Source organism: Neoarius graeffei, chromosome 13 (assembly GCF_027579695.1).
Source record: "Neoarius graeffei isolate fNeoGra1 chromosome 13, fNeoGra1.pri, whole genome shotgun sequence".
NCBI classification, from domain to species: Eukaryota; Metazoa; Chordata; class Actinopteri; order Siluriformes; family Ariidae; genus Neoarius; species Neoarius graeffei.
Genome location: NC_083581.1, coordinates 64,981,575 through 65,009,152, shown reverse-complemented (window position 1 = coordinate 65,009,152; position 27,578 = coordinate 64,981,575). Strand labels below are relative to the sequence as shown.

At 40.6% G+C, this 27,578-nt stretch overlaps 1 protein-coding gene across 4 annotated transcripts in view; it reads left to right on the top strand.

Annotated features, from left to right (window-relative positions):
* Positions 1-3,104: 3,104 nt before the first annotated feature.
* Positions 3,105-27,578, top strand: part of atp13a2 (ATPase cation transporting 13A2) — a 106,947-nt gene continuing 82,473 nt past the window's right edge. For 3 of the 4 annotated variants that reach the window (XM_060938337.1, XM_060938335.1, XM_060938338.1), the window contains exons 1-2: positions 3,105-3,247; positions 26,208-26,305. In XM_060938337.1, coding sequence (XP_060794320.1) covers positions 3,235-3,247; positions 26,208-26,305 — 111 coding nt within the window. In that variant the 5' untranslated portion in view covers positions 3,105-3,234. Of the gene's footprint in view, positions 3,248-10,119; positions 10,262-26,207; positions 26,306-27,578 lie in introns of those variants that run through there. The other variant, XM_060938336.1, reaches the window with a different exon arrangement.

Sequence of the window (27,578 nt, the reverse complement as noted above, 5' to 3'; positions counted from 1 at the left end):
CTGTGATGTATGGATTGGAGACCGTACCCTTAACGAAGAGACAGGAGGCAAAGTTGGAGGTGGCGGAGTTGAGGATGTTAAGGTTTGCGATGGGAGGTGGGACAGGATAAGGAATTAGCACAGAGGGAGAGCTTGGGAATTAAGCTAAGAGAGATGAGACTGAGATGGTATGGGCACATCCTGAGAAGAGATGTAGAGCATGTTGGAAGAAGAATATTGAGGATGGAGCTGCCAGGCACACGGAAACAAGGAAGGCCAAAGAGAAGATACATGGATATCAGAATCAGAAACACTTTTATTGCCAGGTATGTGGGGACACACGAGGAATTTGACTCCGGTTCACTTAGCTCTCATAGTACAAAACAGATAAAAAAGCGTATACACAAAACAAACAAACAAGCAAACAACAACAACAAAAATAGTTGCATAGTGCAAAGTAATCCAGGTAAGTCAAGTATGGAATAGTTAAATAAATATAAAGTAACCAGTGTGCACAGAATGACGGTATAAGTGTTCAGATATTTTACAAGTGATATTACTGATATATGAATCTGGATTTTAGCTGTTTATCACAGAAAGGATTTCCCTTTTGGTGCAATATGGTGCATAGTGCAAAGATGAATAGTAAATTTCTCATCTCAATATCTCTAGCCGCTTTATCCTGTTCTACAGGGTCGCAGGTGAGCTGGAGCCTATCCCAGCTGACTACGGGCGAAAGGCGGGGTACACCCTGGACAAGTCGCCAGGTCATCACAGGGCTGACACATAGACACAGACAACCATTCACACTCACATTCACACCTACGGTCAATTTAGAGTCACCAGTTAACCTAACCTGCATGTCTTTGGACTGTGGGGGAAACCGGAGCACCCAGAGGAAACCCACGCGGACACGGCGAGAACATGCAAACTCCACACAGAAAGGCCCTCGCTGGCCACGGGGCTCGAACCCGGACCTTCTTGCTGTGAGGCGACAGCGCTAACCACTACACCACCGTGCCACCCCGAATAGTAAATTTAAAGTGCCATTCCACCATTGGATGTATTCTTTGGCATAAAATACAATATATTTTGACAACATATATAAATGGTATCACTAGATAGAGAAATCTTTTAGCTTTAAAATAATATATATCAAACATAATTTTTTGACAACGACAAGTATATTAATTTTGCGACCAAAGTCACCTACCCTTTTAATTTCCACGCGTGATGTCATCGGCAGGTTCCCCTTCTTGTGTACCACATGACGTGTGACGTGGCACATATTATCAGCAATGGCGGATAGAACGCGATAAAAATAATACCAATAAATCTAGCTAATACCAATAAATCTAGCTAACTGAAAGATTAACTCAAAATTTTTCGCAATTTTTTTGGCCCCCATATACGAGGAGAAATGACTCTCTCACTTTGGGGGTTTCCTGGTCTAAAAATAGACCGACACGTGGTACACAAGAAGGGGAACCTGCCGATGACATCACGTTTCACTACCGTGCGGAAATTAAAAGGGTAGGTGACTTTGGTCGCAAAATTAATATACTTGTCGTCAAAAAATTATGTTTGATATATCATTTTGAAGCTAAAAGATTTCTCTGTCTAGTCATGTTGTCATAAAATATATTGTATTTTATGCCAAAGAATACATCCAATGGTGGAATGGCACTTTAACCCTTTGATGCAAAACATATGCACACCCCTTCTAATGCACAACATGGGTCAAAAATGACCCGCATTCATTTTCCAGGTTATTTCATGCTGACTGAGTTTTTCTTTGCTCTATCTTTTGAAATCAATTTATTTTATGATTGAATATTCCAAGTATTCTTTAAATATCTTGTTTTTAATTACCACAAATCATTTATTTTTTTTTATTTCCTACTTTATGAACAAAAATACTTTTTATATTACTACACATGGGTCATCCAAGTGTGATTTAAAATTAAATGTCTTAATACTATAATAATAATTTGTTTCAAGTAATTACTTTAGCAGTGAATGGGGCCAGTTATTTATTTATTAACTATGTAGTTAGCTAAGCCAACTACAATAAAATTAGCTAACTAAAGTAGAATATGTCAACACTAGGTAGCTAATAGTAATCACTTGTAACTTTCTGACAAGTAATCGACTCACTCTCAAGGTAACCTAAACATAATCAATTTTTTTCTAAGGTAATGTTCGAACAATTGAAAAACATTACTTGCATGTATTAGATGGGCAAAGGGCGCTGTGCTGAGCTGTGAAATGTCTGACACAAGCACAATTCACAGTTCCCACCAAACGCTGGAGTAAATGCATGCGGGTCGGTTCTGACCCATGTGTGTAAACTTGATGTAGAATTACAAAAGCTGTGCTTGTTCATAACTTAAGAAAGGGAAAATAAAAATGATGATTTGTGCTAAACAAAAACAAGATATTTACTGCATATTTGGAAAAGTAAATGACAAAATGAATTTATTTCAAAAATATATCATAGAAACACTCAGCCATACATGAAATAACCTGGGAAATAAATGCAGGTCGTTTTTGACCCATGTTGTGCATTAGAAGGGTAGTGATACAAAAAGGGTTTTTATTCAAAAAGTAAGAAAGGAAAAAATAAAATAAGGATGTATGATGATCAAAAACAAGTTAATTGAGGAATATCTTGAATACTGAATGATGGAATTAATTTATTGCAAAGATATAGAAGATAAAAACTCAGCCGGGTCACTTTTGACCCATGTTTTGCATCAAAGGGTTAAATAAGTAAAAAAATATATAAGTAACAGTGAGCACAGAATTACAGTATGAGTGTGCAGATATTTTGCAAGTGATATTGCTGATATATGAATCTGGATTTTAGCTGTTCATCACAGAGACAGCCTGAGGGAAGAAACTGTTCTTGTATGGTGAGAGAGGACATGAAAGTGGAAGAGAAGGATGCGGAAGACAGGGAGCAATGGAGACGAAAGATCCGCTGTGGCGACCCCTAATCGGGAGCAGCCAAAAGAAGAGGAAGTATCAGAATTTGGCGTATGAGCATTTACACCACATGACCACCAGGCGGCAGTATCAAACCGGTTCATTGGTCTCTATGCACACAAAGGAAGAAGATGAGAACTCGTCATGTGTTGGGAAACCTTAGTCTCGGTTTCTTTCTTCAGTTATAGAAAGAAACAGATGGTGTAGACCAGTGACTCTGCTGCAGTAAAGCAAAATGGATTTATAGTAATCAGTTCTGTTAAAAAAATGGACACTTCAGGTGAGTTTGATGGAGGTTTAAAGATCTGTACTGAATATATACCAGTCTCTGTGTTTTGTTTTTGGACCTTTAGTGTTGCAGTATTGTATCTGCCATGGCAGGAACTTCTCAGTCGACTGGTGCTGTTTCCTGGATGAATGATGACATTGTGTAGACCTTTCATAAGTTGTCTGTTGTTGAATGATAAACTATTCGTGTTGTTTGGAAGCATGCAGTTGACTCTATTCTGCTCATTGGATCTTTCCATTGCTCTGACAGTCATCCTTGGGTGTCCAATCTGGAAAAAATAATATTTACAGGGCTTATACACATCAAGATCTCTTCATAAGGCTAGTAAATATTCGAAGTATTTCCTTAAGGCACACCTTGTTAACATTTATATCCATACAAGACTAAGAACAAGCCTTTATTTGTCACAGGTTCTTTACAACACAGTGAAAGTCTTTAGTTCAGCCATCAAACAGTGTTCCTAAAGCAGATAGAACAGGGTTAAGGGCCTTGCTCAAGGGCCCCAACAGTGCCAGCATGAACTCTGATCAGCAACCCAGAGTCTTAAAGGGCATATTCTGGACCAATTTAGTGGGGTTTTTTAATATGAAAGTATGTTCCTTTACACACTCATACAGAAGGGTAATTTTGCACAAGGCCAACTGTCTACAGCAAAAAAATAAAATAAAACGCGTCTGGAAAAAATCCCAAAGGAGTCTGGAGCCATATCGATCCAGATTCGTGATGTCACGTGCGGATCCGCCAGCAGGCTGAGAGATTCAGTGCACAGTCTGTGTAGACCAAGTTTAGCAGCGAGCGATTTTGCATTGAAATATGGAATTGTCGCCTGAGCGCAGTGTTACTTCACCTTTGGATGAAGAATATAATGAGATGTCAGAATTGGGGCTTCATCTGTTTCAAGTATTCAATAGTAATTCAAAATTACTATTATGTATTTATATATTTCTTCATTTAAAAGAGTACTGGCTACTGTAGGAGAAAGCTTTCATAAGCTACACACATGGACTCGGCTAAGCAGGGTTGTATATACATTTAATGTGTTTGACAGGTCCCAAGCTCTCAAGCCCTGACACGCATATCCCTTGATAGATGTGAAGTATTCCCTGGTGCAAATCCTGGCAGGATCCTACCAGGATCCTAGCAGGATCTTACCAGGATCCTAACCAGGATCTTGTACAGGATCTGAAATATAATCCTAAAGGATCTTGTCCAAGATCCTACAGGATCCTGTACAAGATCCTGTAGGATCCTAACCAGGATCTTGTACAAGATCCTGTAGGATCCTAACCAGGATCTTGTACAGGATCCTATAGGATCCTGGTAAGATCCTACAGGATTTTGTGAAGGATCCTACAACATCCTACAGGATCCTGTACAGGATCCTACAACATCCTACAGGATCCTGTACAGGATCCTACAACATCCTACAGGATCTTGAACAGGATCATACAATATCCTACAGGATCCTGTAGGATCTTGGACAAGATCCTTTAGGATTATATTTCAGATCCTGTACAAGATCCTGGTTAGGATCCTGGTAAGATCCTGCTAGGATCCTGGTAGAATCCTGGCCAGGATTTGCACCAGGGTTTTTAGATGAATCACATTATTATGAAGGTTATTTTTCAACCAAACATGCTGTTGATTGTACTAGGTTTCATAGTTGAATAAATATGGAACACTGCTCTTTATAACTTTATTCAAGCAAACTCATGAAAACTGTAACTCTGAAATATTATCATGGAATAGTTAAAATTGTCTTCCATATTCACATTATTATGGTTTGTTGAAATAAAGGTCATCATATTTAGCTATATTTAAACCCTAAATCACATATAGTATGTGTGAGCCCTCTTCTGCTCTTGTACAGAAGGATATTTATTTAAGTTTAAAAAAACCTCGCAAAAAAAATTTAAATGCACTATCTATTCAAGAATTTAGGGCTAGCAAGCCTTGTTTCCATGCTACCCTGTATTTGCTGAATCAGAGTATTGGGAATTCGTTCGGCAAGAACCTACTCAGGATCCTGTTGGTATCCAGTTAGGATCTTATTCAGGATCCTACTTAGGATCTTGTTAAGATCCTACAAGAACATACCCAGGATCCTGTTGGTATCCAGTTAGGATCCTGTTCAAGATCTTGTTTAAGATCCTACAAGATCCTACACAGGATCCTGCTGCAATTGAGTTAGGATCTCATTCGGGATCCTACTCAAGATCTTGTTTAAGATCCTACAAGATCATACTCAGGATCCTGAAGCATTTGAGTTAGGATCTTATTCAGGATCCCACTCAAAATCTTGTTTAAGATCCTTCAAGAGCCTACTTAGGATCCTGAAGCATATGAGCTAGGATCTTATTCAGGATCCTACTTAGGATCTTTTACAGGATCCTGATACTTTTTCAAGATCTTATACAGGATCATGTTCAAGATCCTATCACTTCCAAGATTTTGGCTCCTTCTAGGATCCTATTTAGGATTCTGCACAGGATCTTATATAGGATCCTATTTCTACATTCTATATTTCTATTTTTATCTTAAATAGGAATGTAATCATGTGCAGGATCCTATTTCTACATAGGATCCTATTCAGGATCTTAAATAGGATCCTGTTCCTATGTAGGATCCTATTCAGGATCCCATTCCTAAATAAGATCCTATAGGATCCTACAGGATCCTGTGTAGGATTTGCACCAGGGTTATCGCCCAGCGCTTTCGTGTTGTTTACTTTTGTGTGTGTCAATAAATAACATTATCCGTGTACCACACAAACACAGGAACACATATTTTAGAGTATAGTCTCTCTTATTTCTTACCCTGGCAACAGTCAACTTGTGAATTGCCGATTTTCTTGGTCTTTTTCTCGGCTCTGCTTGGTCCTTGGCTTCGAGGGCCTCAGTGGATGCGGCACTTCGCCTTCTGTCAGGGGAGACGAACACGGCTGGCTCCTTTGGTGACGCTGACACATGGAGGCGGTATTGGTTTGGGCATTCTAACAGATGGAACTGTGCCTTTTTTCAGATCAAGTTGCTTCTTGAAGCCCATTTCCCACTGCAAATAGTTCTCAAAGTCGTCAGGCTTTATGAAGTGAGCCCCGCATATGGTACTGTGGTCTGTTGCATGTTGCCAGTTTTTCCGGGTGCCTCGCACGAAGCGCTCCCATTTCTCTCTCGTTGTCTGGTCTTTTGGAAAACGATGAGTACTAATCCCATCAAGATTGGTGTTGCTACACCCTCCTACAATACATCTGTTAACCATTTTAATAATTACATGATAACGTTGAAGAAATTTGCAGAAAACCACCAGGTCGTATTCTCATAAACAAACCAACGCTGACATGGGATCCAGAAGGAGGCGTCCCGCACCTGACGTCACGAAAATCAATGTTTCCCAGGAAATCCAAATACCAAGTTTCTTCAGAGGCGGACCAATTCGCCTCAAATGGCTTGATTTCAGCTGAATTTTTCTGGTATTGCGCAAGGTAAAAAAATTGCACAAAATGCAAAATGTGACAGATATTTGACCAAAGTTTAATATAAAATAAGAGAATTGCATTGATTTTGCTCCTTAATATACCCAAGATGCTCCCTTTAATCAATCATCGACCCACCATTGCCCCAAAAATCCCCTGTTTACCAGACAGCTGTGTTAACCAGAGGTGGACAGTAACAAAGTACATTTACTTCAGTACGCTTTTTGAGGATCTGTACTTTGAGGTTTTTTGTTTTTGGAAACTTATGACGAACTTCACTACATTTGAAAAGCAAATATCGTACTTTTTACTCCACTACGTTTCTATCAAGGCCCTCGTTACTATGATGCAGCTTTGAAAGTGGATGTTTTGTTTTTTTCTTTTCTAAAACGTGATTGTTTTTTTCGCAGGTGACACTGAGACAGCCTCTCATAGACTGTATATATCCATAGACTGTATAAAATCAAGTTCAGTGATTTCTCAGCATCATTATTTAACACGATCGATTGATGGCAGAATGGAAGGAGGCGGTTCTTTTGGGGAATGCATGCCCCCATGGCTATAGCTAGAATCCATGTTTGAGTTTTCTGAAAGGATTAAAGATTAATTTTGTTTTAAATGTTTGCTTTGTTTGCCGAAAATGAACCACATCACGGCCTACAAAAACTTGCCATCCAACCTGTGGAAGCATATTGAGGAATGTAAATGTTTTATTCCAAGAGAAAGCTTGCAACAAAGTTGTCTGTGCTTTTAGAGCTAGTGATAATGTTGCAATAACTATGCAGTCTGGTTAGTCAAATGACTTTCTATGGATTTGCCTGCCAAGTTGCCATCGCCTTGTCCACGGCTAATGTTTATACATAGCTAGTTAACGTGGACACTTAGTTAGCATGTAAAAACAGAGTTACGCTAACATGAATAACATTAACTTATCTGAAGTCCTTTCAGAAATGTTTTAGCATAATCTTGCCAAATAAACAATGTAGAAATCTCTTTTCTAGTAGCGTTAGCTACCCAATATGATTTCGAGTTTGAAAAGAATTTGCTAGCACATCAGGTGGAGTTTCACTGACTAGCTAGCTTAACATTAAACCACCATGATGGCACAGCATGCGTTCATTTTATGAATTCACATTTCTGTCTTTGGTAACAGCATTAGGTTTTGTAAGCATTGTGGCAATAATACAACGATGCATTGACAGAAAATGTACTTTTAATACTTAAGTATTTTTAAAAGCAAGTACTTCAGTACTTTAAATAAAAATTTGACAGGACAACTTTCACTTGTACCGGAGTAACATTTGACCAGTGGGATCTGTACTTTGACTTAAGTAATGAAGTTGGGTACTTTGTCCACCTCTGGTGTTAACAAAGCCACAGGTGGAGTGCTAACTAAATCATATTTAAACCCACTGATTATAAGCAACAGCAGTACCTGTTATTGCTCTTTCACCTTCTTAAGCCTTTAAATGAACCTCATGAACACGTCAGACTGAAATGATCGGTTACAGCTGTATGAACACCAAATCAGGATGTTGAACCTCAGCTCATTTACAAAAGTCTGCATCTAGCTTTTAAAAGCTCTGATCAGACATTTTAAAACTCTGTAAAAGAAAACAGACAGTAGTAAGGGACTGTACCTCCTCTGAAGTACTGGTACACTTACAGAAGGATGTACAGTGGGGCAAAAAAGTGTTTAGTCAGCCACCAATTGTGCAAGTTCTCCCACTTAAAAAGGTGAGAGAGGCCTGTAATTTTCATCATAGGTACACTTCAACTATGAGAGACAGAATGGGGGGAAAGAATCCAGGAAATCACATTGTAGGATTTTTAATGAATTAATTGGTAAATTCCTCGGTAAAATAAGTATTTGGTCACCTACAAACAAGCAAGATTTCTGGCTCTCACAGACCTGTAACAACTTCTTTAAGAGGCTCCGCTGTCCTCCACTCGTTACCTGTATTAATGGCACCTGTTTGAACTCGTTATCAGTATAAAAGACACCTGTCCACAACCTCAAACAGTCACACTCCAAACTCTACTATGGCCAAGACCAAAGAGCTGTCAAAGGACAGCAGAAACAAAATTGTAGACCTGCACCAGGCTGGGAAGACTGAATCTGCAATAGGTAAGCAGCTTGGTGTGAAGAAATCAACTGTGGGAGCAATTATTAGAAAATGGAAGACATACAAGACCACTGATAATCTCCCTCGATCTGGGGCTCCACGCAAGATCTCACCCCGTGGGGTCAAAATGATCACAAGAACGGTGAGCAAAAATCCCAGAACCACACAGGGGGACCTAGTGAATGACCTGCAGAGAGCTGGGACCAAAGTAACAAAGGCTACCATCAGTAACACACTACGCCGCCAGGGACTCAAATCCTGCAGTGCCAGACGTGTCCCCCTGCTTAAGCCAGTACATGTCCAGGCCCGTCTGAAGAGAGCATTTGGATGATCCAGAAGAGGATTGGGAGAATGTCATATGGTCAGATGAAACCAAAATAGAACTTTTTGGTAAAAACTCAACTTGTCGTGTTTGGAGGAGAAAGAATGCTGAGTTGCATCCAAAGAACACCGTACCTACTGTGAAGCATGGGGGTGGAAACATCATGCTTTGGGACTGTTTTTCTGCAAAGGGACCAGGACGACTGATCCGTGTAAAGGAAAGAATGAATGGGGCCATGTATCGTGAGATTTTGAGTGAAAACCTCCTTCCATCAGCAAGGGCATTGAAGATGAAACATGGCTGGGTCTTTCAGCATGACAATGATCCCAAACACACCGCCCGGGCAACGAAGGAGTGGCTTCGTAAGAAGCATTTCAAGGTCCTGGAGTGGCCTAGCCAGTCTCCAGATCTCAACCCCATAGAAAATCTTTGGAGGGAGTTGAAAGTCTGTGTTGCCCAGCGACAGCCCCAAAACATCACTGCTCTAGAGGAGATCTGCATGGAGGAATGGGCCAAAATACCAGCAACAGTGTGAGAAAACCTTGTGAAGACTTACAGAAAACATTTGACCTCTGTCATTGCCAACAAAGGGTATATAACAAAGTACTGAGATGAACTTTTGTTATTGACCAAATACTTATTTTCCACCATAATTTGCAAATAAATTCTTTAAAAATCAGACAGTGTGATTTTCTGGATTTTTTTTTTTTTTCTCATTCTGTCTCTCATAGTTGAAGTGTACCTATGATGAAAATTACAGGCCTCTCTCATCTTTTTTTAAGTGGGAGAACTTGCACAATTGGTGACTGACTAAATATTTTATTGCCCCACTGTAGGTGTGGAGATGAGGAGGAGGAGGTATTTCCTGTATTTGCACAAAGACGCAAGTCTGGTAGATTTAATGGGTGGATCCTCTCTCTCTCTCTCTCTCTCTCTCTCTCTCTCTCTCTCTGTCTGTCACTCTCAACACATGAGCTTAAAAGATAATTGAGTCTCGAAAATATGTGTTGACTGTCAGCAGGTCACAGGTTTAGTGAAAGGAGCTATTGTTGATTCCAGGAAAGGGAAGAAAGCATCAGGGTAAGGTAAAACTGCACATTTTATTTGATTTCTATTGTAAGTATACCGGTTTGTCAGGCTGTGTTTACATAGAGGTTTTATCCATGGCAAAGATGAAAGATTAAGTTGTTGTCATTGTTCTTACAAAATCACATCTACAAATGTAGGCTGAATCCATAGTGCACGATACTAGTGTATCAACCTTTTTATATACTTTAAATGTCTTAGACATTGATTCAATAACTACTAACGAAACAGATACTGATCACATTTAAGCACACAAGTACAAATCGAACACGGCACTACTGGAACCACAGGCTTTTTGTTTTGTTTTTATTCTAAGAACCCTTGGTTTGTGTTCTCGGGTAGGCTTTTCATGTAAGACCTTGGCACACAGCACAAAGTGGCTCAACTTTACCAAAAAGATTTATATTTTAGTAGTGTAAGGTAATAATGAATTTTTCTCCTTATGTTATATAGTTAATAATTTGACTTATGTTGATGCCAAGTACCGCAAATCATATGTTTGTTTGTTTAAAAAAAAAAGGTTGCTTTCAGCTTTGTGCAGCATGTCTGTGAAAATTGCGACCATGGAATTAGATGATTCTCTGTATCCATTTTGTAATTTTTATGATATTGATTCATAAATCTTTAACCCTTAAGTTGGACTTATTTTGTAGTTTCTGTTCTGTTTTGCTTCTTCGTTTGATTTATTTGTAGAAGAACTGTAATGGCAAAGTGGGAAAACTTGTATAAATGTTTTTTTTTTTTTTTTTTAAAGGGGACTCATTTGTGTATAAAGCCTTCTTTGTGCAGAAATCCTATCTGTGGTTGCAGTGTGTAGCTCTCTGCTCATGACGCTTGAGTGCCTCTTGAAAATACCTCTTTCAATAAGGGGAAAAAAAGTAAAAATTACAAAAACAATGAGACTGAAAGCAGACTGATAATAGCAGGGTGAAAATTATGGGGTGGCAGTGACAGAGGACCAAACCCTCCTAAATAAGACTTTAAACAGGCATATCAGGTGAAAATTCAAATTCCATCCAAATTGCTTGAAACTGCGCTCATTGAATTCAGAACAGCATACAGGGATGAGAGTTTTCCGCTTTTCGGCGGATTTCTGCTTTTTCTGAGCGAAAATCAATATTATGCCAAATCTGTTGAGATTTTTTTTTTTTTTTTCATTGAGGGGGGTTGGGGTATGTTCCTTCGTGATACTCAAGCGTACGACGATGTTACATGTTTACATTTTCGCCATCTTTAGTCTCGCTAAGTCTCGCGGTAGAATACGTGTTATCTACAATGTAATTGGCCAAAACATCGCTGGCGAGAGCATGATAGCCAATCATAACAGTTGTTACAAGAGTGTGGGAGAGAACAAAAGCCAATCATAACAGTTCTTACAAAAGTACCCGCATCGTTCTATTTTATCGAAACTTGCACATGTTCATCGTCGCTGCGCTTCAAAAATACGTTTCTCTTTCGTATTGGCTTTTTTACTCAAAATGCCGAATACAATTGACAAGCGAGACGAAGCGAAGGTACGTGAAATCGATGCTGGTATAAAAAACAGAGAGAGGACTGACAAGCTTTTGTCTTTGGCCAAAAGGCTGAAGAAGAATTCGAAATTATTAAATGAAAATGAGAAGTGACTGTGAACTATAAATACTTGTATAAAGTGTACACAGACATTATCCCATAAACTTAGCATTCGTTTGATTTAATACATTGAACATGTATATGATGGTCAGTAAATCTGAATTAATGCTGACAGTTTTGAAAACTTAAATATTTCAAAAGACTTTTTGAAATCATATGCAACTAATGAGGACATGGGGTGACTGACCTTTTCTCCCTAAGAAATTTAATTTAATATATGAACATTTTGATAATTAATAAAACTTACGTTTAATGTGAATTTAGTTTGTCATTTTTGTTGCTCATAAATTATAACCATACCCTTGAATGTAGAATGTGATTTTATTTTGAATTCAAACAATACTCCTATTGATTTGAAACATATTTTCATGTAAATATATAAAAAAGACAACAGATTTTTTTTATCTACTACAGCTCAGATTGCAGGAAAAGTGGTTTGTAAGGCCTTATTTTTCAAAATTTTCCTGGGGGGGTATCCCTCCCAGACCCCCGGCTTCAGGCGCCATCTTTGTTTTCTGCTTTTTTGGTGACCACCCACTCTCATCCCTGAGCATACTTCTTTTTACATCTTGAGATATTACAAATCAAAGATTTGGGAAAAAAAGGCTTATTTTTTAGAAAACTGCTGTAATATTCTGTACAAGGATCACATGGTCCAAAATGGCCCTCATTAACCAAGGAGATCAAATTTTTTTTTCTTCATAACTTTTTTTCTATTTTCCAAGATATTTACATAGAAATTGTCAGGCACATAGATGGTTGTATACTGAATACAAAGTTTGAAAAATTAGTAAAAACAAATTATGCAAGTTAGTGTTAATTAGGTTAAAATGTTAAATCAGTACACTCAATAAAAAAGTAATAAGATTATTTCTAATACCCTGTTTGTGCTCTGTAAGGCTTTATATTTCTAAGTAGGGCCTACTAGTATTCATATGAAAGAATATAAATGATTATTTTGATTAATATTCAGTTTTCAAGGCGAACCTCGAAAAAATTGTGTGATCCACATCCAGTAAGCAATTCCAGTTCATTGAACTGAAATTGACACTCGTGTTTCTGACTTCCGGGTTTTTTAAATCTCATTCCGACCACTAAGATCTCAACGTTTAAACAACTCCAGTTATATTCTAAAATAGTTATTTGTTCCCATGAATCAGTTTGATTTGAAAAAAATAAGTAGGTAAAGCTATGAAAACTCACTTCAAAGTCTCCCATGAATCAGAACATCAAAACTAGCTGATGGAAAATTTTGCTGAATACTTCATCAGAAACGGTGAGAACATCTCTATAGAAGTTATCTGATTGATATTCACGAGTAATCCAGTGAGAAACCGATCAGAAGAGAGCAAGAACCTGACTGCTTTCCCGTGACTCAGAAAACACTGGCAGTTTCCCGACGTCACACAAGCAGAGAGTGAACTCTGTTGTACCAACTTCAACCTGCCATTACTCCCAAAGTACTGAACAGATCTTAACGAGATGGTTTCTTTGGAAAGCAGAGATTATAATCTTTTTACTGATCGTATTCATGATAGAAAACATTCAAGAGTTAAGCAGTGACAGATTTGGAAACTCAGATGAGCGTCTGCATGCACAATTTTCACACACCGGCCAGCGAGCGTCTGATATGCCTACTTTAAACTTGTTCAAAGAATTTAAAGACAAATGCTTGGATTGTTTCTTAAAAGTTACACGAGCAGTGCCACCTCATAGCTCCAGAATTGCAGATTTGATCCTGAAGTTACTGTTTATGTAGAATTTCATAGTTTTCTTGTATCCATATGGCTTTCTTCCCACCTTTCAAATGCCTTTCGGTCTAAAAGGGTGTGACTGTATATGCCGCCCCCCATCTGGCATTTTAAAGAAAACTCATTATTTTTGTCAGTAAATCGCTTGATTCGCAAGTCAGCGTCACGGATGATCCGGAACTTCTCCTGGAAACGCAGGCTGTGCTCACTCTAGGACCCAAATTGTTTTAGCGAAAAGTGCTAAAGACTCAAATTTTTCTTTAGCAATTTGCAATTTCGCTTAGCAAGAAATGCGAAAAGAACAATTTTTTTTTTAGCAAGATATGTTATACTTCTAAATGTTTTTTAATTTATACCATCTACTGTGATAGGTATATATATATATATATATATATATATATATATATATATATATATATATATACCCCTTATAAGGGGTGTTCACACGGCACATATTTGCATCGATGCTGCACCGATGTATTTTGTTGCGATATATCTTACACCGGTGTAAATTTTGTGGAGCGTTCACACGTCACAAACCTGCTTACTAGAGAGAAGCGTGTTAGCACCGGTGCAGCCCCACTTGCGTTCACACGGCAGTTTTTGCAACCGTGCTATACAATAGTAATAACGCGGAAATGAAATATGCGCATGCGTGAAAATGTACTTCCTTTTCCCGGTTGTCATGGCATCACCAAGCGCCGGGAAAACAACGTGGATGAAGACACCAGTGTTGCCAGATACTGCTGACATTTTTCAGCCCAAAATATGTTCAAATCCGCCAAAATGCACTTAAAACCGCCCAATCTGGCAACACTGGAAGACACGCAGTTCTGTTGTTGTTGATATTCGCCATTTTGGAAGCGCAAAATACCAGGATGCAAATTATGCAATGCCCGTATGTAATCAACTCTCCTCACGCGTAGCGAGTCTACCCCTGTAGCGTTCAGACGTCCCATTTTATATCGGTGCTGCCCCGCAAACTAGCATTTACTCCGGAGTAAATTTCTTAAACCACCTCCTGAGCAAGGTTAGATTTGCACCGGTTTAAGCAGCTTTCAGGGACTACACCGGTATAACTTTGTACCGTGTGAACGCTCTACCGGGGCAGCCCCGGTGCTACACCGGAGTAAAAGTTGCCATGTGAACACCCCTATAGACAGGGACAGGCTGTTGAACATGCAATTCCCATCACCAAGTGTTTGGATCACTCTCAGATTGCTGTTTTTGACATTTGGACAGGGCGAATCTGGGGGAATGAGGGCTGTGGAGAATTCATCAACTCGCACCTTGCAAGGACTACTCAGACTGGCCTGAAAGATGTGAAATGCATTAGCCAAGCTAGAGCATATTTAAGAGCTGATATACGGCTTTATATTAGCTGATCACACAAACTTGAACTCTGTCTGCCATGGTTTAGGGAGTATACAATATTCAAGGTTGAGCAACCTTACAGAGTCATATAAACTATGTTCAATGGAAAGGTGATATATCACTTTATATTAGTGGCCTATACAAATTTGAGCTCTATCTGCCATGGTTTGGGAGTTGTAGGCAATTCAAGTTGAGCGACCTCGAGTCTGACCTTTCAAGGTCCCCCGAGGTCATGTATGCTATGTTCAGGAAAATGCTGATTTCATATTAATTGCTCATACAAACTTAAGCTTCATCTGCCATGGTTTGGGAGTTAGAGGCCATTTAGAGGTCCATGGTAACCCAAGGTCATGTATAAATTTGATCTGGCCAAGTTGGCCTGGTCAACATCAGTGTCGGACTTGACCAATATCAGTGACTGGCCTTGCTAATATATAAATTTTTTTTTTTTTCAAAATTCTATTTTAACATCTCAACCACTGGTATTGCCTCGTGTGTGTGTGTGTGTGTGTGTGTGTGTGTTTTCATTATTGAGACGTGTGTATGTGTGTGGTTGGGATTGTGTGTGTGTATGTATGTATGTGTGTGTGTGTGTGTGTGTGTGTGTGTGTGTGTGTGTCTGTTCATGATTGAGATGTGTGTGATTGGGATTTTGTGTGTGTGTTTAGGGGGAGGGGGGTGTCTTTATGAGTAGGATGAAGGGAGCTCAGGGAGCTAAAATCAATGGTTGTTTCTTATAAATTAATCTCATAACCCAAATATAATGATATTCACCATTAATTTCTCAAATGAAACACTTGCAGTCAAAACTTTGAACCATGCGTGTCAAAACGCTCTGAAAACAAGGTACACTTGGTCGATATATCCTGGTTCATCTGTGAGTTCTTCCAAAGTTCTGTCAGGGTTGATATTATGTAGAAAATACGTCTTTAGAATGGTTATATCGTATTTTTATCCCTAACTGAGAAAGCTAACAGAATATTCTAATATGTTATCTCACTTTTTAAATAAGTTTTTGTCATACGTAAAGTCGGATAATGTATTTTAAACAAACCTCGCTATAATCTTGTTCACTAATGAGCGAGAATTGCCGACATTATCAGCGCAACTCGGAAATTGATCATTTTATATGTAAGGTCCGATGCTATTGGAAGACGTAATTTGCGGTCAACCAATAAGAAGCTTCGAAACTCGGGGGCGTTGGTTATAAATCAAAAACATCGAAGATGGACACGAAAGGTACTGTTTATCTTGAGAAATCGCAATTGTTTGATGGATTTTGCTTAAACTTTAAATGACTTTCGCATAAAATGCGAATACAGATGATTTTCTTTTCGCAAATTGGAATAAAACTTCGCAATTTGCGGACGTGCGAGCGGCTAGCGTGAGCCCAGACAGGGTGCGAGGTGAAGACGCTCCCTGAATGGGACGCCAAACCCTGAAATGGTTTGGCGTCCCATTCAGGGTGTGTCTTCACCTCGCACCCTGTGTTTCCAGGATAAGTTCCGGATCATCCGTCACCCTGACTTGCGAATCAAGCGATTTACTGACAAAAATAAAATGTCTAATAAAGCTACTTTCTTTATTGTACCATGTTGCTATTTGGCAATGTATTCAAACTACCCTCTGAAATTTTAAAAAAGGTTAGTTTGTTATAAGAATATTAAATAAACATTAAACCTTCCTAAAGAACATAAGGAGAAATGCTTGTGGTGGTTCTTAAAAGGATCCTCCAGTGGATTTATTTTGAAGCTTTTTTTTTTTTGGTAAAAGCAGTCACAGATTTCAAAAATCAAACTTTCATTTTCAGAGACCAAATAGTGTTCGAGAAAAATGAATTTTCTTTAAAATGCCAGATGGGGGGGTGGCACGGTGGTGTAGTGGTTAGCGCTGTCGCCTCACAGCAAGAAGGTCTGGGTTCGAGCCCCGTGGCCGGCGAGGGCCTTTCTGTGCGGAGTTTGCATGTTCTCCCCGTGTCCGCGTGGGTTTCCTCTGGGTGCTCCGGTTTCCCCCACAGTCCAAAGACATGCAGGTTAGGTTAACTGGTGACTCTAAATTGACCGTAGGTGTGAATGTGAGTGTGAATGGTTGTCTGTGTCTATGTGTCAGCCCTGTGATGACCTGGCGACTTGTCCAGGGTGTACCCCGCCTTTCGCCCGTAGTCAGCTGAGATAGGCTCCAGCTTGCCTGCGACCCTGTAGAACAGGATAAAGCTGCTAGAGATAATGAGATGAGATGAGATGCCAGATGGGCTTCCTGCAGTGGTGACGTATGCGATGAGGTCATGTAGCGGTCGCTTGGAGCGACTCAGCTGTTTATATTCCGTTTACATCGTAATTTTACAAGTATTTTTTTTACCAAATTTCAGTTTTTAAACGAGTATACCTCATTGTGTAGTATATAAATGCCACAGTGATGCTAAAAAAAAGCACAAGCTGGAAATAGACTGCATTTCCGCAGAGAAAATGCGAAGTGTGCTTGATCAGCTGTGGCAAAGTGTTACTGACAGAAATTGAATCAGACATGAGACCTCATACTACAAAATCTGTTTTACATGATCTACAGAAAGTGTGTGGCATAGTGTGTGTGTGCTTGCGTGCTCTAAAGTCTTAGTTTAAAATGGCTCAACTCATAGCATGACATGATACTTCGTGCCTTTTTTTTTTTTATAAACATGATCTACATGGTGCTGGGTAAATTAACAGAGAGACTGTGTGACATATCCCTCCCCATTCAAATGAATGGAGTTTTGCGAGAAAACTTGGTGTCCTGTCAAACTGCGTGCCTCGCGCTCTAAAATCTCTATTTAACTCATGCTACACCCTCTCTTAATCTCCCCAGCTCCATGTAGATCATAAAAAAAAAAAATTTAAGAGTACGAAGTGTCCTGTCATGCTGCGAGTTGAGCTAGTTTAAACCGAGATTTTTTTTCAATGGGGGAAACAACAGGAAAATGACAATGAGAACAGGTGCGTCTATCCAAAAGCTGTATACAAGCGCACTACACCAGTTCAGGCTGGACGTGTCCGAGTTGGAATGGTGTCCATATCTTTTTAAGGCAAAGAGTTTTCATTTTACAGGTCTCTATGCTCTGCAGCTTAGACAGTTCACTTGTGGCCCTTTTCCACTACCCTTTTTCAGCTCACTTCAGCTTAGACCCCGAAGCCGTTTGTTTTCAGGATAATGGCTGGCTGATGAAATTATTGGCTGGCTAGCTGACTCAGCCAAAACCTTAATGGCTGCTGCAGCCACCAAAATGTTTATGGCTACAAATGGCTGATACTGGACGTCACTGTGTGGCATATATCCGGGCGAACGGATCAAACAAATGGGGGGAATAAATAGCAAATTACCACAGGTCCCCTGGTCTCTTACTTCATTGTAAATATAAATCTAGCAAGATTGTAGTTCAATGCTAATAATAAGCTAATCTGGATTGTTCGAGGAAGGCATCTAGCTATCTACTCTCACCTAGCAATGACCAGTGAAGGACTGGCAGCTATCTTACTATGATGAAAGTAGAGTGGTGGAGTACTTTTTTTTTTATCAATCTCGAAGTATGTGAAACAAACAAAAAAAAAATACCTTTACACTTTCCCTCAGCAGCGGCAAAGAATGCAGCCATCTTGTCGATATCGGAGTCGATTGATGCTCTGGGTGGGTTCCCGGGTTCCCCAGTGTATCGTGGTAACGGTGTGAGGGGCGGGAAGCCAGACAGGTAGTCACAACGGCAAGCTTGTGGTGGCTCTCTGTGCTGTGATATCAGTTCTAAATCTCTACAGTGTATGCCTATACGTCTCTATTGTGTTACTACTAGTGTGTACAGTTGATCATGTTTGTGTCACTTTTCTTGTAGCTCATGATGTGGATAAACCCATTATTTGATGTACACAATTCTTAGTGGCTCAGCCAAATTTTATTAGATAGCGGTTCAAATTGGCTTACAAAATTATTGGCTGGCGGCGGCTCAAATTCTAAATGGCGGTTTTAGCGGCGCCTGGCGGCGGCTTCGGGGTCTACTTCAGCTCACTTCAGCCCGACACGGCTCGCGTTTCGACTACCTCAGAGTGGCGCGACTCGGCTCGCTTCAGCCCTACTCAGCACCCAAAACTCGCACGGTTTTGGAGTGGGGCTGAAGCGAGTCAAACCGAGCCGAGTGAGGCTAGGGGCGTGAGGAGACACTCCCCTGTGCACTGATTGGTGAGGAGGAGTGTCCTCGCATGCCCACACACGCCCCATGAGCACGCTGGGATCTGTAAACACCGTAAACCCGGAAGAAGAAGAATTACGAATTACGAGAATTTCTGAAGCCTTATGCGCCTCGCCTCATCTGTTGGCGTTGTCGGTGACAACAAGCCACAGCACCAAGACCAGCAACACTAACGACTCCATGTTTATTGTTTACTATCCGGGTCGTGAGACTACCGCTTAAAAGATCACTGATGTCACTGTTTGCGCCGCCTAACGACATCACGTGACGTCCACCCACTTTCGCTAACTCCACCCAATGTGTCCACCCACTTCCAGCCAGCACGGTTCAGCGCGGTTGTAGTCGAAATGCAACTCCAACAGCCCCACTCAGCTCGACTCAGCACGGCACGGCTCAGCCCAACTCAGCCGCGTTGGTAGTGGAAAAGCGGCATTGGTGGACTCCTGGCTGCTTGGGGAAAACAGTAAGGAGATAATAATAATAATAATAATATTATTATTATTATTAAGTAAACTGAAGAACGATAGTGTGCTTCACGCTGCTTTGTGTTTAGCAAGTACACAACTTTCCTTGGAGGAGCGCTTTAGATTTCTAGAATTATTTTAAATAATGAACACTACGTTTCACCAGTTTCATGTAAATTACACTTTGAAACACCCCTACACTGGCCCATACCATTTCTTCAATGGTGTCCCTGCCTCGGGCTTGACTCTCTTGTATTCGTTGTTTGCTGAAAATTGTATTTATCTTGTTGAAATTATCATGGTTCTTAGTCTTGTAATTGGAACTAAACTGCCTTAACTGCTACAGTATATAAATTCTCATACCATTGGGCTGATGAAGCCAAGGTTACCTGTGTGTAATGCTTCTTAAACATGGCACGAACTGTTTGCTAAAATATTTTGGTTAACCTAGCTTGCTATCGCTAGCTGGTGATATTACTCATGGTCTATCAACTTCTTTTAAGTTGCCACTTTTGTGCCTCTATAATTTTTCCTTCCACCCATCCATTTTGGCATATCGTTACAGTGACGTGGCCGCTCTGACGGCTTCAGCCATCAAAGTCTCTCAGGAACATTACAGTAGTGGTTTCCCGTTGCCTTTACTGGATTATTATAATAGAGGCTTTCTCCTCTCAACCATTCACACTTATGGACAATTTAGAGCAGGGGTGGGCAAACTTTTTGTCTCAGGGGCCACATTGACTTTTGAAATTTGCCAGGCGGGCCGGGCCAGCACCAAATTCATACATATCGAACATAAACCGGAAAAGCTTTAGTGTTATTGTAAGGCCTTCACTGACAGAGACCCAAATGCAGATCACATTGACATTTATTTTAGTTCTCAGTCAACAAAGGCAGAGCAGAAAAATGTTTGCAGTTCAATAGAATGGCACTGGATCCATCCAGAAAAGTAACACACACACACACACACACACACACACACACACACACACACACACACACGTGACAGTAAGAAAAGTAGCACACTTAATTCTTAAATTACATCTTTGAGCTGCCAGGATGAGTAGGATGCCAGTGTATTTGTATATTTGTATCATTTTATACATACAACTAAATTGCATATCATTAAATTGAACTAAATTACATATCAGTACATATCATTTTTGTACATTTCACTGAACTCGTAGATTTACACCCGAGTGTTTTTTTTTTTAACCATCCACTTCCAGCCTGCCAGTCCAACCAACCACCATTAGTAGGAGAGGTACCACACCATTCCAAAATGTTTGCAGTTCAACAGTTTGGGTACCACACCATTCCAAAATGTTTGCAGTTCAACAGTTTGGGTACCACACCATGCCAACATGTTTGCAGTTCAACAGTTTGGGTACCACACCATGCCAACATGTTTGCAGTTCAATGGTTTGGCACTGGATCCATCCAGCCCACAAAATCAAACAAAACAGCTCAAGAAAGCAAAAAACTCCAAACTGGTTTTCAGGTTCAAAGTCACTCACTGAAATATTTCCAGTCCTCAAAAAATCAAAACACAGGTTCCAAACAGGTTTTCATATTCCAAAAGGCCACTCATAGATCAGAATAACCTCCACAGGCAAAAGTCCAGGAACAGATATAAGCAGAAGCAAGGTCAGCTGCTCATAATAGACAGGGACATAAATGAGGGGCGGAGCAGACACCCAAAAGCACATGGTATACTTAAGCCTAGGTCACAACCGGACGTACGATTTTTTTGGGCGTGCTATTTTTTTTGTTCGTGGAGAAAGACGCGCGTTGCCTGTAAGTTTGTCTTGCAACCTGAAAAAAAAACGTAAGTGCCCATAGAGTTTGTTTGACATGACAAAGAACCTCTGCAGCCGGTCTGCGGCCAGTCTACGGCTCGAAAATCAGCGCGTCACACACGCGCCCTCCGTGCGTTTCTTGCGTTTTTTGCACGTAGACCGGCCGTAGGAGCACGTACAGCCGGTTGTGACCTAGGCTTTAAAAACAAACACCAGCACTACAGCAGCCACCCACGACAACCAAAATTACTAAGAGTTATACTTTTTATATTATTATGTCTGTAAACATGTGACTTCCATCTTATTACAGCTCCAACATAGTTTTAAAAAGAGAAAGTGTTAATACTCACATTCACTCAGCAACCGCTGAGCTGTATTCGTCCGTGCTTGCGCTGACTGGTTGTTAGCATAATTAGCATGCTTGGAGGAAAAGTGCCGTTTGATGTTATATTCCTTTAAAACTGCAACGGTTTCTTTGCAAATAAGGCACACAGCCTTTGATCGGACTTCAGCAAAAAAAATACTTAGTTGTCCATTCTTTATTGAACACCCTGCACTCACTGTCCACTTTTCTTTTTTTAGGACCACTCATTGTAAAGTTTTATCCTGTGTTCTCGAGATCATCAGTGGCACGGGCGCCAGAATGACTTCCATGGCACGCGCTGCACCACTCTGCAAATGTAATCTTGCGTGAATATGACTGACTGGAAAGACGGATCTCTAGAACACCTGTCTACGTGATAACACTGAAGCTTATAGTTTATAGATCTGCTCAGTCGCGTTTATATGATTGTCTTCCGCGGGCCGGATTAAAAACGCCAACGGGCCGGATGTGGCCCGCGGGCCGTAGTTTGCCCACCTCAGATTTAGAGCCACCAGTTAGCCAAACCTGCATGTCTTTGGACTGTGGGGGAAACCGGAGCACCTGGAGGAAACCCACGCAGAGAACATGCAAACTCCACACAGAAAGGTTCCCATCGGCCACTGGGCTTGAACCTAGAACCTGCTTGCTGTGAGGCGACAGTGCTAACCACTACACCACCATGCCGCCCCTCTATAATGTTTACTAATAAGAAGTGACAGTCCAACCTGACTTTAAGACGTGAACTGTCTAATTAAAAAAAATAAATTAATTAAAAACCCATGAATTTGAAGGTGTCCAAACTTTTTAGTAGTACTGAAACTGAAAGCAAAGCAAAACTTGGTGAAATTTGCCGACACTTCTTTTCTGATTAGACTTGACTCCATGCATTTTTGATGAATAAGGGAAAATATGCTTTCACATGTTTAGTTTACTTGAATGTTCATAATAGAATTAAACTTCATTGTGCTCTCGGTGTCCTAAATAGCATTTATGCAGCATCAGACTAGATGCTTACGTTACTAAAGTTGCCGCGTTACTTGTCCGTGATGCTGTTTTATTTTTTTTACAATGAAAAATTATGCTCTTTTTGTGCTATTAATGTATTGAAGGCTGAAAATTTGAAAGAAAATTTCACTGACCTGAACCAAAGAAATCAATATAAGACAGTTAAAAAAAGGGCTTTTAATTCAGTTTTATTTATACTAGTAGGTATTGCCCATGAACCTGATTTCCTCTGAATGGTGCTCTTCACAGCAGCTGTGTTGGTCCTAGGGTTTGGACATACAGCTACTTGGACTTGGGCAGTCTACCTGAGCGCTGTAGGTCCCATACAGTCAAAACTCTCAGGCGAGTCGGGGAGGAGGGGATTCTCCTCTGAGACTGTGCATAGTGTGTTAGCGTGAGCATGTAGCCTATGGGAAATGAATAGTGTATTGGATTAGCACTAATCCCATGTTTTGGAAAACTTAAAATGTTGTCTTGGGGCTAGAGGTCTGCGCGGGTCGGATTTTTCAGTCCCGCTCCCGCCCGCATTGTGCAGTCCCACTCCCGCCCGCGGCCGCAAAGAATTATGATTTTCAGTAGAGGTCTGCGCAGGTCGGATTTTTCAGTCCCGCTCCCGCCCGCGCCCGTATTGTGCAGTCCCACTCTCGCCCGCGCCCGCAAAGAATTATGATTTTCAGTCCCGCTCCCACAAAAAAATTATGATTTTCAGTCCCGCTCCCGCCCGCGCCTGCCATATTTTGTCCCGCTCCCGCCCGCAAATCCCGCATGATGCAGACGTTCGCGTTATTTCTCAGGAAAGTTCTTATCTTGACACAGCGTGATGGTGCCCCGCCCCCTACTTTGAGTGGATTTGAGCATAAATAACTACAGCTCACGTTTGTTATTGTTTACCTTATTTCTGAATTCAGCATGTAGTATCTCTAATAATAATAATTTGTGCTGTCAAACGATTAAAATATTTAATCGCAAATCACACATTTTTATCACATAAGAAACCATTGTGATTCTTTGATCAGTATAAAAAAGTGAATGGGCTTGCTTTGTACCAATGTTTTTTTTTTTTTAAATGTAAAGCAAAGCTAGTAAAAGAAATGAATTGATTTCCTGCTTGCGTTAGTCTACAACTTTAATCAGAGAGACATGTTACACAGTGACGGTAGGCTTGACTCAATGCTATGCCAGAAATCCTTCCTGTAATATGCAAATTTGGCCGCCTCTGATTGGACAGCCAAATTTGCATATTACAGGAAGGATTTCTGGGATAGCATTGAGTCAAGCCTACCGTCACTGTGTAACCTGTCTCTCTGGTTAAAGTTGTAGACTAACGCAAGCCGTAAATCACTTCACTCATGGTTCTCTTGCTAGCTGGGTGTGAACTGCAAGTCATTAGAGTGATCAAAGGATTTCCCGTTGGGGTGATCAATGGCAAATTTAAGATGCCGTTTCTCTGGCAATCTAACTCTCTCTGCAAATTTAGGCATCTTAAAATGTTTTTATTAATGCCAAATAAAATATCCAGCACAAATTATATATGATAGACATAAATTAATAATTTATACATTTTATTTCGAACACATTTTTAGTTAGCGGGACTGCAGCTTATCACCGTCTCACCCACGCCACATATGTGCACTCCTGCTCCCGCCCGCGCGCGCATATGTGCACTTCCGGTCCCGCCCGCACCCGCAATGAGCTTTCAAAATTTGTCCTGCGCCGCACTGCTTTGCGGCGGATCCCGCGACTCCCACGGGACTCCCGCTGGACTCCCGCGGGAGTGCAGGGCTCTACTTGGGGCCCCTCTGGGGTGTCACCAGTCCATGTGCAAAGTATGGAGTATGTGCGCCCAGCCATATCAATTTGCACAGTAGAGCCCTGCACTCCCGCAGGAGTCCCGCGGGACCCGACGCAAAGCAGTGCAGCGCAGGACAAATTTTGAAAGCTCATTGCGGGCGGGAGGGGGAGTGCACAATGCGGGAGCGGGCAGGAGAGGTGATAAGCTGCAGTCCCGCTAACTAAAAACGTGTTTAAAATAAAATTTATAAATTATTAATTTATGTCTATCATATATAATTTGTCCTGGATATTTTATTTGGCATTAATAAAAACATTTTAAGATGCCTAAATTTGCGGATGTGGTCTAATCTCGCGTACGTTTCCGATTCCTTTCCGCTCTTCCGTGTTTGAGATCTCAGATCATGGCAGAAGAGCAGAGCTCCTCTAGTGAAGCTCACAGTGCTTCAGAAGTAAGTGCTGCTTTAAAAAGAGGTACATTTACCGTTAAAAAGTCAAGAGTCCTGAAATCAGACATTTGGAAGTCGTTCTCACTCGTGTACGACGCAGAGGGAAATCAGCTGCCCTTTGCTTGTTGTGATAAGTGCCAAAAGGTTCTGACATACATCAGGTACATCAGGCCTGAATCCCGTGGGAGTGCAGGGCTCTAGTTCAAATCAACTTGGTTCAGACCAAGTTGGTACTACAGCTTTGGGAAACAGTCGTTTTTTGGATGTTAGTTAGTTCAAACTTGCATCGTACCATATTGGTTTAATGCTAACTTGGTTGGTTGTTTGGGAAACGCAGCCCTGAACGTGAGCTGTAGATATTTATGCTCAAATCCACTCAAAGTAGGGGGCGGGGCACCATCACGCTGTGTCTTTTAAATTATATTAATTTCTTATAGGCCTACTTGTATTTCCTAGAATGTAAATGTGAGGAGTGACATATAAGCTATGTACAATAATATCTACTGTAGATTTTGGTAGGTGTGTTGGGTATCTCTGTAAAGCCTCAGCTGCGCATGCTGCCTGGCAACGCGCACCCTCACTACGCGCGCTAGGTGAAGGATCGGTCAGTGGAGAGCTCAGCTAAGCTCAGCATGTTTAATTCCCCAAGCCAATGACAAGAACTTTTGTGAGAAATAACGCGAATGTCTGCATCATGTGGGATTTGCGGGTGGGAGCGGGACAAAATATGGCAAGCGGGAGCGGGACTGGGACTGAAAATCATAATTCTTTGCGGGAGCGGGCGGGAGCGGGACTGAAAATTCTGTCCCGCGCAGACCTCTATTGCATAGGTGACCAGACAGAGACAGACAACCTTCCTTTAGTGGTATAGATTTATTTAAAGTCTGGTCAAGTTAATTCACTTCATTCTTTTCTTTGCTCATCCCTACTTGGCATTTGGAGAGTGCTAGTCCACGTTGCTAATCCTGATGTAGGAAATGTGCTTGATCAGCTTTTGTGCACATAAGGGGTGTGTAGACCATGTTTTTTTTCTCAGTGCTGAATTGATCTTACTTCCTTCACTGCTGGTGTTGGACCATACTGAAGGGTTAAATCTCTCTCTGCAGGGAGCTGCTGTCAGCTGCTGAGTGGGCCGACCTCCATAGATCCGGTGTCCAGGTTTCTGGAATCTGGAGCTGCAGACATCGACTCTGTCTGTCAAATGGTACTGAACAGAAGAATACCTTTTTGCTAAGACTCTAGTTTATTATTATTATTATTATTATTATTATTATTATTATTATTATTATTGGCTCATCTGGCCGACGGGCGATGAGTTTATGCCATCATGTGCTGTCTGTTGTCCCTCCAGCGTCATCCACATTTCATGAAAATCGCTTCTTCTCTCGCAGTTCTTCACTGATTTTTATTCTTTTTGGCAGGAAGGTCGGTCTGCCTGGAGTGCATATAGCTTCTACCCAAATTTGCATAATTGCAATTAATAATGCAGATGTGGAGTAATTAAGCCCTAACAAGCAGTTTCCACACAAATCGTTTCTTCTCCCTCAATTCTTCAGTGATTTTTGATTCTTTCTGGCATGAACGTAGGGGTACCTAGGGTGCATATAACTTCTACCCAGATTTGCTTAATTACAGTTATTAATGAAGTTATGGACTAATTAAGCCTTAATGAGCAGTTCAACAAAAATTGCTTCTTCTCAGTCAATTCCTTGCCGTTTTGGATTCTTTCTGGCAAATAGGTAGGTATTCCTAGGGTGTCTATAGCTTGCAACTTTTGTTACGCAAGGTGGCCCACTTTAGATCGTTCCTTCTGGACTGGACGAGGCTGGAGTGAGCTACGCCGTCATTGATGGTCTCATTATTATAAAATAAATGTAGGTGTATCCCATAAGATTACAATTCAGTCAAGGTAACAATACAAATAATCAGAAAAATCAACAAAAAATAATTAGAAAAGAGCCAAGCAAGAAGTCTATCTCCAGACCTGAACATAAGAAGGCAGTTTAAAATGGATATAGTATGATCATTGTTTACTGGGTGAAAAGGTGCATTGTAGAGCACAAACTGGGCCCACACCATGCTAGTAAAATGGACATGGGCAGATACTATCAGGAAGCACCTGATAGTCTTAAAATCGTTAAATCTTGATATTTTTCCACGAATTTTAAATTGTGCTGTTTGTTTAAAATAAACAAAAAATTGCTAAAAATACCTCCCCGCCCGCCCGCAATCAGAGTTCTCTAACACAAAATAAGTGCTCCAATTCTTCCTGTCAATACTTTTATTGTAAACAAATGACTCTACATCTTACAGAGTTTTCAAAGCAAAAAATAAATCATTTGTCAGGAAGTATTTTAAAGAAGCTCCAGATGAAAGATGTGTTAGTGAGGACACACCTAACTTGACGGACCTCATATTTGGGCTTTATCTGTGAAATATTCAAACAACTCCCGCTTTGTGGGAGAGAGGAAAAAAAC